This window comes from Ciconia boyciana, chromosome 1 (genome assembly GCF_034638445.1).
Source record: "Ciconia boyciana chromosome 1, ASM3463844v1, whole genome shotgun sequence".
In the NCBI taxonomy this organism is placed as follows: Eukaryota; Metazoa; Chordata; class Aves; order Ciconiiformes; family Ciconiidae; genus Ciconia; species Ciconia boyciana.
The window spans coordinates 216,656,750-216,669,586 of record NC_132934.1 but is presented as its reverse complement, the minus strand read 5'-3'; the positions used below and the strand labels follow the sequence as shown (position 1 = coordinate 216,669,586).

The following is a 12,837-nucleotide window of genomic DNA, read 5'->3' as shown; positions in this document are numbered from 1 at the left end:
CTCTTTTCCTCCAGACCTTCCCTAAATGTGCCCTTTTCATCTTAACATTTTTCTCCCCTCCAAGCTTCCCCCCTCCTCAGACGAGCGCGATGCCGCCCGGCACGGCCCGGCCTTCCCTTCCCTTCCCGCGCCCGCAGGCCGCAGCCCGTCGCCATGGCAACCCGCGGGCTCCGCTCCCGCCGCGGCGGCTCCTCCCCCGGCCGGGCGGGCCCAGCGCCGGCCCCCGCCCGCCGCTGCCGCCGCTGCGCTCCGGGCCCGGTGCCCTTCTCCCGCCTCCCCCTTTGCCTTGCTCCGCTCTGGCCTGAAGCGGGTGCTGTGATGGCTCCGGCCGCCGACCGGGAGGGCTACTGGGGCCCGCCGACCTCCACCTTGGAGTGGTGCGAGGAGAACTACGCTGTCTCCTACTACATCGCCGAGTTCTGTGAGTGGCCGCTCCTGCCCCGGGGGCCGCGTCCCGCTGCCGCCTCAGTCACCCCCCCCCCACCCCAGTCCTCCGTGCCCTCACCCCACTGACTAGGCCCCATGGCAGGGGAATCCCCCCTCCTCCATGGCCCCTCTTTCCTGAGGGGGGCAAATAGCGGGGTAACGGGGCCCCTGCCCCTGAGCCAGCCCCAGCGGATGGAAATGGGTGTTTTTCTGTCCCCTTCCTCCCCAAATCCATGTCTTAAGGAGGGGGTAGTGTAGCCCCCTCTCTTCCCGTGCCCTAGCGAGTTGTTTGGGCCCCTCCATGCCAAGTCTGCCCCTTTGGCCTGTGTCCGAAGTGATGGTAGGGCAGGAGGAGGATGTCCAGGGGCTTGGGGAGGCATCAGGGGGGCCGCTGAGGTGGGGTGGCCAGCTGAGGTGGGTCTCAGGGGGCTTGGCACTGGAGCAGGGGTGGTCAAGTGGCACTACATGGATGGCTAAAGAGGGGAGTTTTCAATGAAATCGTGCTTGGGGTGCCATGCTGTAAAGCCGTGTGGGTCTGCAGCTCCGTTCCCCTTGAGAGGAGGTGGGAGCATCTGCCCAGCCATGGACCGTCAAACCATGTGAAACTGTTCAGGGAGAGCGGGGAAGGGAGAAGGTATCTTTGTACGGAAGAGACATCTTCATCCAGGAGAGACACCTTTGCCCAGCTTGTCTTTGGTGGGTCTTGACCATCATCAGGTTGCTCTGTTGCAGGTGGTGGGAGTTAGAATAGCTCGAAGGGTTGCTCTGTTGCAGGTGCTGGTCTTTTAGGATAGCTCAGAGTAACAGCAAGAGAGCAGGCCATTGTTTTGACCTCAAAACTGTTATTCAGAGGCAGTCAGGAATTTAGATATATTCAAGCATATTTTAGGAAAAGAAGAAGGTGCTTCGACTACAGGGTCATCCCGCAGGTGCTTGAGAAGGGAGTATATTGTGCTAGCTGGTAAGGGATCAAGCCCTCTGTCACTGACGTTTTGCTGAAAAATTAAATATTTTTGTACCCTGGGCAGTGACTTTAAAGGGTGTAGTAGTTGTAGTTTATGTGCTGCCACCTGACAGACGCCCTGTCCTACAAAAAGCTTTCACACCTATAAGATAGGCGGCTGCTTTTGAAGTGTTAAGACCCTAGGAAAATAGTACTAAAGTGAACAGGCTTACCTGCTTGAAGTGCTTGGATTGGGCAATCTGAGGAGGCCTTTCGCATAGCTGGGATGCTTCAGCAGTGCTTTGGAAGAGCTTGGCATGCAGGAGATGGAAGGTTCTGGGCGTCCATGCCAGGCTGTGACTCCTGGTTACAAACACTGACATGAGTGAAGGGCCAAAATGAATAGTTGTGAAAGAGGTTTCAGAGTGTGGGAATGGGAAGGAGTACAGGATCTGAATAACAGTAGCACAGGCGCCACAGAAACTTGGAGGAAAAAGGAAGTTGGTGTGTAGGTTAAAGGCTGAGAAGAGGCAGGACGGCTGAAGAGTGAACAAAAGTAAATACTCTTACAAATGGGACAAACTTAGAAGTTTTTAAATAGAATGAGACTTATGCAAAGCATGTATTTTTGTGTTTTCCTCGTGGTAAAAGTAATTTGTGAGATAATCCTCATGGGGAAGAGGAAGCTCTGTTGCTTCACCCATGTAAAAATAAATTTGACTAGCATGTAAATTTTTTAAATAATCCTCGCATTGTTGGCCATGTGAACTGATACTTTTCATCCGCTTCTAGATTACGCAGGAGAAGGAAGATGAGGATGAGATTAATGGTGGGAGGTGGAAAGGCGTGTGCTCTTCAGGAAAAGGGACTATAGAAGGTCTGGTCCCTCCTTACAGCTTTAACATTTGGGACCACAGTTTGTTGGTCTGTCAGTTGCGCTGAAAAAAAAGTGTATAAGGGCTGTGCTGTAAATTAAAGCATTTAAATGGTCCAAGTTTAAAAAGCAAAATAGTAAATAAGCCTACTTTATTTTAGGGTTAGCTTAACAGTAGATAATTTAAGCAGCGATGTCAGGATGGTTTAGATTTTCTTTAGCAATAATTCTGTAACTGCACTTTCAGGGTCAGAGGAAAAAATCTTTTTGTTTTTTTTTTTTTTGGAGGACATGAACCGACTGCATTTAAATCTTAGCCAGCAAAAGTTGGTTGGCAACATATCTTTCATAAAACAACTAAGGGGTCTTTCCCAACTTTCTCTAAAATACTTAACATATTTAGAATAATTACTTTGGAATATCAGAGAGATGTTACCCTGAAATCAAGCTGCTTTAGCAGAAAAGCTGAGAGTATATTTGGGGTCTTTGTGGCCCAGCAGTCTTCTGTCAGTTGCTGTGCCTTTATGGCTTCCTTACTCTATCAAAAATTCAAATTCGGAGAGCAGACAAACCAGAAAGTACAAAAATATTTTTCTTATCTCTCTCAGAGTTCTCATTGTGGTAATTTGTGATGTTGCTGATACTGTTTTTAAAACTCATGTATAGCCTGTATTATTTTAAGTGTTACCTTACAGAAGAGTGAAAATCGGTTTCTGATGCCTCGCTGTTTTGGTACCACTCAGTTAAGCTGATGGTATATTTAAAAATTTTGCATTAATTGTTCGTTATAAATAATTTAGAAGAAACTGTTGGAGACCCAAAGCTTGAAGGATACTGGCAGGTCCAAATCAAATATTATGTTTTTCTTAGGTTGCACTCTGAAGAGCCAAACTGAAAGCATGTTGTGCAAATTAGGTCTTTTGTGCCATTTAGCAATTTGTTTTTAATATGCTAATTTTAGTACAAATTGCTACATTGTGTTCCAGAAGCCTACATGCAGTTCTTTGCCATTCTTTCCTTAAAGAGCTAGTGTAAATTATGGCAGCTAATCAGTTGTACTATTCAGAGATGTGAAGGTGAGGTAAGGTGTTTTTGTAGCACTTCATATTTGCATTTTCTTGATGTACCCCAAACACAATGACCTGTATTCAAAGATTCATTTTTTTTAATAATGAAATATGCTTTTTCTTGCCCTTCTGAGTCTGCACCTAGCCAGTTTTCCTCACTTGTGGAGGTGGATGACTAACTGCTCTACGTCCTTCTGTAGAGTATTAAACCGATTGAAATGGAAAACCAGTTGAAAATAATTATTTCGCCAGCTTAATACGTTAAGCCCTAAACTGACTTTTATATCCCTCACTGATCAAATCTATTGTATGGTGCAGTAATTCCTTCTTCAGGGTTTCTCAGGAGTTTTGGATTGACTCCTGTGTGCCAGAGGGCAAGCAGTAGAAATGCTTTTTTAAAAATTATTATTATTATTATTAAACTAATATATTCCAGCTCCCAGTGCTTGTATGCTGAATTACCCAACCTTTTGTACACCAACTTAAGCCAAATAATAATAATAATAAAGGAAAAAACCAGCATCCTCCCACCCAAGCAACCCTATTAACCATATTTATTTTAGCAGGCTTGATGTTTCAGGCCAGTTTAGCCCACGCAGTGTACAGTTTTGGGGGTCTGTTTTGATGTGAATGGCTATATGACAAGTGCCTTACCCTTCTTGCATTCACTATTAACCCTGTAAGAAGGGTTTGTCTTGTAGAATGTGAGGAGTGGATATAGCTAATCTTCATAGATTTCCTTTGTTTTCATTTCCTTTGAAAACAAAGGAAATCTATGAAGATTAGCTATATCCATGGAGAGTAGTATCAATTTAAAAAAATACTTTAAATTCAAAGGAGCCCTGTGTGGTGTCTGAGGGTTTATAATTCTCAGTCAGGAGAATCATGGGGGTGAATTTGTTGTTGTTATCAACTCAGTGCTGTATTTCAGTTTGGATCAAACCTGAGTGATGTTTCCAGGTACGTGAAGTATTGCCTTGAGCTATCATTGTCCTTGAGTAATATGCATCATCTACAACATGACTGCTTTTGAGATAGTATATCCTTATGTGGGCATTTACAGCAGCAAGCATCTGGAATATAGCCTTGGGCTTCTCAAGGAATTGGTGAAATCGTTTCTTGCTTGGCTTCTGGTCCTGTCTCAGTATGTTCTGCTACCTTCGTATAAGAAAAGTTGGGGTTTTTTTATTACCAGAGTTAAATCTGTTACTTTTTGTTTTCATTAGAGATCTGGTAAACAAATATTTGTAACTGTGCTTTCCTTATGGGACCCTTATTTAGGAAAAAAAAAAAAAGATCATGAGAATCTATCCATGTTTTGAGCCACTTCTGCTGCTCTTCCTTAAATCCTTCCTATTTTTGCTTCAGACAAGAGATAAGAGATTGAGATAACTGTTACCTGTGTTGTTAGATGCGAGATATCTCATTAACAAGTAGACTGCCATCCAAGCATTCTCTACATTGTAAACAGTGACACAAAAGTACTGGGTTTTTTTTAAGCTTTGCTCAAAATGACAGCTGTCAAAGATGCGCAGATCTCTGTTTTGCATGGGGATCATTACTTTGGAACTTAACAACTTGCAAAATTTACTTAAAGTTAGAAAAATGTGATTAATATTGAATTTCGACTGCCACATATGTAGTCACCTGTTCCTCTTGGGCATCCTGCTGTATTTTGCCTCTTTTGCTAGAGGCATTGGAAAGCAGCCAGAGACTGTTGGGCTAGGTACTATCCATGTGAGTTAAAAAAATAAAATAAAGCCAACTCTGTCTGGCTTCAAGAGCTCTGTCTGTTCTTTCAATAATAAAGTGGCAGGTGAAGGAAGAATCATCAGGATTAATTGGGTGTGATCAGCCCAACTGCCTGGCTGCAGCTGAATTATTTAAAGACATCATGACACAGATGAGTTCTAAAGTGTGATTTAAGAGAAGACGATGTCACAGCCAACTTTAAGACTGAAAGGGATTTGAGTGTATAACTTTAATGACCTAATTGCAGGAAGCCACATCACAGTTTTCCTCTTGAAATTTATCGGGATCCTTGAGGGAGCTCCCTCAACTTAGGGGGCAGTAGGGACGAAAAGGTAGAGGGAATGTTAAACTAATTGATGGTGGCTATAAAGGCAAGTGGAGTGTAGGGAATAGTGCTCAGCTGTGGGATGCTTTTTAAGGTGAACACTTCTAGCTTGCTTTTTGTGCTGCAGACAAAAAGAAGTTGAAAGAGGGGCTCCTTCCTTCAAAGAATAATACAGCGGAACTAAACTCATAAGCCAGGCAGATGGTCTCTGCTGTCATGCTTTCTTATTTCTTTAATGATTTTAAGTGATTTTGAGTCAGTGGCAAATACTGTTGCATTCATTTATTTCCCTTCCCAGGTTGTAAATGTATATACTTGACTTAAGCCTGAAAATAATCTTGTGGCACTGTTTTGATGTATTTTGCCACAATTAATGATTTATATATTTTTTTAAAGTCTTCCTTTTTTTTTGTCTCTTTGCCACTTTCTAATCCATGATGCAACTCTTACTTTCATCTCATGACAGCTTAATTTTCTGTTTTCCCAAGAGCTTTCATTGAAAGACAGGGTCAAAGGCTTTAGGAAAGTCTACATTTGTCCAATCAACAATTCTCATTTATCCATCACATTATGGATATGCTTACAACTTGACGGAAGCTGTAGTAATGGACCCCATGTGTGTTTATCTATTAATACTTTTGTAGTTAAGTGACAGTAACATTCTTAAATATGGTTTAACAAAGCATTTGATTACTCTGTAATTAGTGCTTCATATTCAGTACTTGTACAGCTGGCAATTGGACATCTGCCACTCCAAATGGTAACAGAGCAGTGGCATTTGTACAATATAATTTTGCTTATGTGCAAACTAAGGCAGACAGGTTTATGAACTGCATGATACAAATTTGCAGAATATATATTTGTAGCTAGAAATAGGAAGATTAACGTAAGAAAATTATGGTAAAGGAACACTGCAGACTTTTAAAAGCCTTTAAATGAGCCTTTAGTCACAGATAAAAACGACTTGTCATAATTGAAAGACAAAAATGTCTTTAGTCTGGGGTTTGTTGTGTTTTTTTGTGTGTGTATGTGTGAAACTGCTATTTATGTAATGCCTTTTCCATATTTGCTGTAGCCTTTCACAGATCAGTGGGGAAGATGTTTTTTAAACAAAAGAAAGATTTAATAATCGCTGCAAAAATGTTCAAAGGAACTCTGGGAGCTGTCTCCAGTCCCAACAGCTCCGCAGTGTATGGTCGTTTTATCTTGCAACACATGCAACCACTAACATACTTGACTGTTTCTCTGACTATCTCAAAAGCCTAAAGATGACCACAGAAAGGTTCATGGATCATGAAAGGTTAAGAAAATGCGAAGAGTTCTTTTAATTCAAAATATGTATTAAAAAATGAAATTTATAATGCTAGAAGGGAACCCACTTAAAATGGTTATCAGGGAAAAGTTACCTACCTTTGATTGCTTTGAGTTTTCTAGGTGTGGGGCTCTTTCCACCTGCCTAATTAATTACAGCCATTTTTCAGTCCGTTAGCAGAGAAGCTGAGCTGCTGTGTGAATTAAAGGTGCTTGGTTATTCTGTGGTTGTGGAAGTGTTACAAAGAAGGAAGGAAGGTGTCAGAAAGAGAGGTTTCTAGAGAATGTTACAACTGAAAAAAAACCAGAGCATCACTTCTTTAACCGTTAATTGATCTGAATATCCCCGTACAGGCAAGTTCTGGGTGAAGTCCCAGTGATTTTGCTGGGCACTGTTTAGATTCAAGGTTTCAGGCACAGACCCTTTTGTGCACTTGAAAATGCAACTGTAAAATATACTTGGGGTTTTTGTGCTAGCTCAAAAACCTGAAGTGTCTGACTAGGATATTTATTTCTATCTGTTTTTAAAAATTAATTTCCTTGAAGAAATATGCTGCATATGCGCTGTGATCAGTGACTGAAAAACCGACATTTTCCAAGTGATCAGTGCAGTCAGCATCTGCAGGATCGTTACCTCCTTTACAGTAGGGTCCATCGACCTGTGGCAGAGTATGTACTTCGGGGTGTCTGGAGTTTGGGAGGCAGAAGTAGCCCTCTCTGTCAGTCCCAGCGGGGAGACGCACCCTTTGTGCCCCCCCCAGTCTTACAAGGTTCCTGTCCAGCTCTTTGCCTTTCCAGCAACTGGTGACTCAGCCTGCACTCCATATTGCAGAGCTGTCCTGAGGGAAATTCCAAACTTCATTTCTAAATTGAGATTAGTGTCCAGCAGCGTTTCTGTTTCCCAGCTGTGGCCTGGGGCTTTATTTTATTTTATTTGGTTTTGCATTATTCCTTGGTTCCTTTGGACTTGTTTTCAGAATCCAGTGTCCTTGGAGTGACCCAGGAATGATGTGTGCAGGGTGTGTGTCTCTTAAAGGATCTCCAGCTGGCTTTGTGAGCAAGAGGGTATTTTTTTCCTTGCAGCCTAGTCCAGGCAATGTTACCCTGATTCTCCTCTCTAACCAGAGGAGCTGGAGAAGGGGACAAGAGTGTGGGCTGGTTCAGCTGGACAAGGTTCAGGACGTTAGTTTGAGACTTGACTTCTAAGTTTGAGTAGAAGGCAAAGCTCAGTCTTCTTTAGGCAGGAAAGCAGACAAGCAGAATGAGAAAAAGACGTGGTGTTGGGGGTGTGCTGAGCATCTGCCTCTGCCTAACAGCACAAGGTGAGTGAAGCCAGGACAGTGTACATAACTCATACTAGCCGTGCCTCTCCCTCAGTTTCTTCCTTTACATCTGGTTTTCTGTGAGTCATGGGTGTACGGCACAGGACACCAGGGTACATTTTGTATGAATTCCATCTAGTAGGATTTCAAGGTATCAACTTTATGGTCATAAAACATGACCCTGGAAGCTCTCTGATTTATACAGTGCTTTAATGAGCTCAGTATTTGCAGCAGAAGCTCAAGGTGCTACTATCCCGTAGGCTGGATTTTTAGTAATTGCTAATTCCAGTTGGATAAGGATTTTCATTTGGACAAGGTTCAGCATCTAGGAATCAGATGCAGAATTAGATCAAAGAAGGAAATCCTGTACGGCTGTGTAGCATAGTTGAGCATTAAAAATAGTCTGGACACTGACAGTCTTGGGACAGAGTATTTCTGTATTAGATCTGTCATTTGTTCATCAGGTTTTCTTCATCTGTCTAGGTCAACACCATTTGTTTGTTCAGGCAGAGACCTGCTTCCCAACTGGAAAGCACGCTACTGTGATCCCTTCTAATGGGTGTTTTGACCTTAAAATGAGGAAACCCAGGGATACCTGAAAAATTACTTACGTGACTTTGAGAATTAGGATCTGCAGATCTGGCTTTCTCTGAAATCAAAAGGAACACCTACAACAGAGAGCTAAAATGACCAAAAGAACTGATTTTATTGTCACAGAGTGGAATTTCACATTTCTTTTAGGTAAAAGGGGCGTATTTTTCCTCTACAAGTACTTTACAAGGTTTGCTGTGTAAGAAAGGGTATGTTTGTGTGATTCTCATTATAAACTTGATTGCTCTTGGAGGGAGTTTCCAGTGCTTTCCTCCTGCCAGAGGCTGCCGGGTCTAGTGCAGGCCCCAGGCTGCAGGAGGCAAGCTGCGGAGCCTGCTCTGTGGGTTGTTACACTCGGGAGGAGAGCTGCAGGGTGTATTTCTACAGATATTGCCTGCATTCCTCCCACAGGACACAGATTTTTTTATTTTTTTTTTCAGGTTTTAAATCTTGTAGACTTAAGAAAAAAAATACAAAATATATAAACTCTGAGTTGCTTCAGGGGATATTTTGCTCATGAATGAAAACTGATGCCTTTATCTTTTTTTTTTTTTTTCCCTTTGGGTTTTTCTTTTTTTTTCCAAGTCCTTTTCACAGTTGTGGAAATGACCCATATAGGCAGAGAGAACTAACTGTATGCAACGTGCTGACCAGTGCATGAGTAAACAGCCTGGAAAATTGGAGAAGCAAAACATTTTTCTTTATTTTTTCAATTTAGTAACAGAAATTTGGAAAGAAGGTTGGCAATGCACTTCTGTTCATAGCTCCCTGTACCTGCAGATCTGGCTTCTGCAAATGGGCACAGTTTAATGCCATCTCCATAAAGCTGCAGCTAGCAGCAGCAGTGTGGAAGTTCATGGTTTTCTTTACAGGTAGCAGAGTGAAAACATGTGCGCGTTGCCAGTTTGTATCGCTTGTGCCTCTTTTGAGCTGGTGAGTGCAGTCTCTAATAAGAATCAGCCTGATTGAATTGTGTAGATGCCTTGGAAAGCAGCAGAGAAGTGCGCTGTGGTAGTGAAATCATACAGCAGATGTTGTTTTCATTCACTTAAACAAACTGCTATGGCTTTGTGATCTGTGATATCACGGTTGCTTTTTGCTCGGAGGTTTGGGGTTTGGTGGCTGTTAAAACTTGGGCCTTGAAAGATATCTCTTCCTGTGAGGCCCCTTAGAATATAGTCTTCAGCACAATATCTAACGTCAACACAGTGCTCGAATGCTAGAACTCTTGAGTCCATCCCAATTTAATTTTTCTTGTCTTTTTTTTCTTTCTCTGTTCTAGGCTGCAGGGGAATATTTTAAAGCTATTTCCTTTTCTTAAACTCATTCCCTTCCAAGCTCTTCAGTTCTTTTTCCTGCCTTTAAACTCTTCCATGCTGATTTCCACATGGCTTTTGTATTAACTTTTTTTTCCCTGCTTTTATTGTACTTTCTACATTTTTCTCAAACCTGTCCTCTGAAAGTTTTCCTCTGCCATCTTTGGGCCACCATTTGTACTGGGAACTTGGTTGATTTTGTGTATGGTTTTCGACTGTTTCATATCATTATTTGGTAAAACTGACTTCTGCCCGAATGCTTGCCACCCACCTTATGAATTGTTATCGTGTAGGTACTCACATTAAGTTATATTTATAACAAAAAGACTGTTTAAAGCTCGAAACTTCAATCTGTTGTATATCTCTTCCTGCATTTGGTTTAGATTGTGAGATACTTAAGATTTGGTCTTTGATCTTACTGTCTTTGTGGAGAAGAAGCTTCATTTTCCCTTTAGATAAATAGCTTTTGCCAAGGTTTGTGGGTGGATAGGCAACTGCCAATTTTTTCTTTTTTCAAGCAAGAACAAGAAAGTTTTCTTGAAATGGCAACTGGACAGTTGACTAAAGAATAGAGTTGGAGTTAGAAGTTGCGAACCAGGAGCAACACCCTTCGAGTCTTGGATTAGTGAATTAATTGGCTACTGTTGAAAGTTCTTGCCAGAGGTTGTCATATTAACTGGAAAAGGTTATGAAGACTTTAGAGAAAAAAGTGCCTACATAAAAGAGGTAAATTTGGATATCTAGGAGTGTAAAAGAAGAGCCTGAGTCATTTCTGAGATCAGGTGCCTTTCTTTTATCACATGTTCCAGGCAGCCTTAGGATTTTTCATTTAAGGCAGTCATGCAAAAAAAGATAGATAGTTACAGATGGGATTTTCTGTTAGTACTGCTGATAAGAGAGGGAATGTCACCAATCAGTGTTTTGAGTGGTTGCTGTATATCTGAATCGGGCTGTGATTGCTGACTAGTTTCATTATCCCCATGTGCTCTGTTTTACATTTGTCACATAGCATCTCACCTTTAATTTCCTACCATCCAAGTAGGGCAAAATGGAAAAGTATGGCATGAGTCATTAGTAGGAGAGACTTTAATCGTTCTGGACACCCAGGGGAAATCCACACTGATAGCAAGAAAGGGAGAAAAGCAAGAGCATTTGGATTTCAAAGAAAGGCTACTCAAACTAAAGCGACAAATATCTGGAAAAGAGCACTGACACACATTATTCTTTGCCATCCTCCATCCAGTGAGCATCTTAGGCTCCCCAAATGCTTAGCTCTCCTGTCTCACTGCGCAGTGCCTGCAAGAGTCCTACAGAGCCTCCGAGCTGATACCCAGAGCATATTGCGCCTCAAGTTGGTATCTCTATTTGTGGTGAGAGCCGACAGATGCTGGGCTGGATGTACTCTGGTAGCAAAAACCTCTCAGCTGCCAAAAGCTGTGCTTTCTGTTCTGGACAGACCCTTAGGTTTAGAGGAATTGGTGCAGACACTGAACAGGAAGCCAGGATGCTGACACCAGCATAGAAGAAGATAGGTGAACTGGAAGGAGTTAAGTATGATGAAGATTAAATGGATGATTGCTGTAACATCATATTGGTCACTGCTTAGTTTTAGCAGTGGCTGAAGAGTAAGTTTTCCCATCTTGGTTGTTTCCTTCCAGTCTGACATCATCAGCCTGTCTTAAAATAACATTTAAAATACGTTTTATTTTGTTTTCCAGTAAAGTCTATAATAGCAGCAAATCTGCCCTTCAGCAGCGAGTTCATTGCATGTAATATTCTAACTTTACATCATCTCAGCCTAATCTGTTTAGGCTTTGATTGCGTTTTCCAGCTGTAAGGACTTGCTTTCGGTGAGCTTTCTAGATTGATATTTCAGATGATCTGCCTATGTCAACTGTTTTTAATTTAAATTTAGTTGCAAAATCCTTCCAGGTGTACTTCAAAGTAATTGGTCTGCTTGCTATCACCTTAGGTGCACGTTTATCAGGGAAATGATGCTTTCTTTTCCATGAGGTTTCCCATACTCTAGGAAAGCAACATTAAAATATGACAGGATGGCATATCAGCTAATTATAATGCAAGTTTATTCCTTGTAGTCCAGTTAATTATAGATATCTTGGATTGGGAATAAAATGTCCTGTAAAGAAGCTGTGTACTCTCATATTTTTCCAGGCTGCTTCCTGCAATCTCAAAAAAAATGGCCGAGGATAGATTCTAGCACTTTTGTTACATCCTTGAATACTGTTATTTTTCATGTAATGGTCTCTTCAAAATCCAAAAAGCATTTATTAATGCTTCAGAATGCCCTGCACTTGTGACAGGCCTAGGTGTGGTAGACACAGTTAGAGCCACAGTAAGATAATTAGCAAAACTGGCTTCAGAAGTGGGGAAAATGGCTTTTTGATTTAGCTGTTGTAGCTATCTTTATTCTGGCCTGTCACCTCAGAATACTTCCCTTGCAATTGCATTCATAATTATCTGCTAAATTTCACAGTCGGTCCTCCACATTTTGTAATCTGACCTATTAACCCTCTTCTGAGGAACAGCATCTCATGCAGACCTCAGACTTCACTCATGAAAGGCTTCAAGATAGATCCTTCTGGAAAAAAAAAAAAAGTCAGTCATCCTTCCTCAAAAAACCCATCAATCCACGTTCTGGGTCTTTAGACACTTTGTCTTCATTTGTGATAATCTTTAAGAATTCCAGGAGGAGGAGGACTCAATTATGCTAACATTATCAGAATGGTAACATAAATGTTGTTTCTGGAAAGTACCCAGTTCTTACTCTGATATACTTTCTACTTTGTACAGTACTTCTACAAAGTACTTTCTACTTTGAAGCTTGATTTATGAGAAGTGTTGTGGTAAACTCATTCATTTTTGTTGTGGCAGGTAAGGGTGGTCTAGTGG

General features: G+C 41.7%; 1 protein-coding gene across 2 annotated transcripts in view; it reads left to right on the top strand.

Moving 5' to 3' along the window:
• Positions 1-221: 221 nt before the first annotated feature.
• The window catches only part of ACER3 (alkaline ceramidase 3), a 68,030-nt gene continuing 55,414 nt past the window's right edge, over positions 222-12,837 (top strand). For both annotated transcript variants that reach the window (XM_072850878.1, XM_072850879.1), the window contains exon 1: positions 222-421. In XM_072850878.1, the coding sequence (XP_072706979.1) occupies positions 319-421 (103 nt within the window). In that variant the 5' untranslated portion in view covers positions 222-318. The remainder of the gene's footprint in view (positions 422-12,837) is intronic.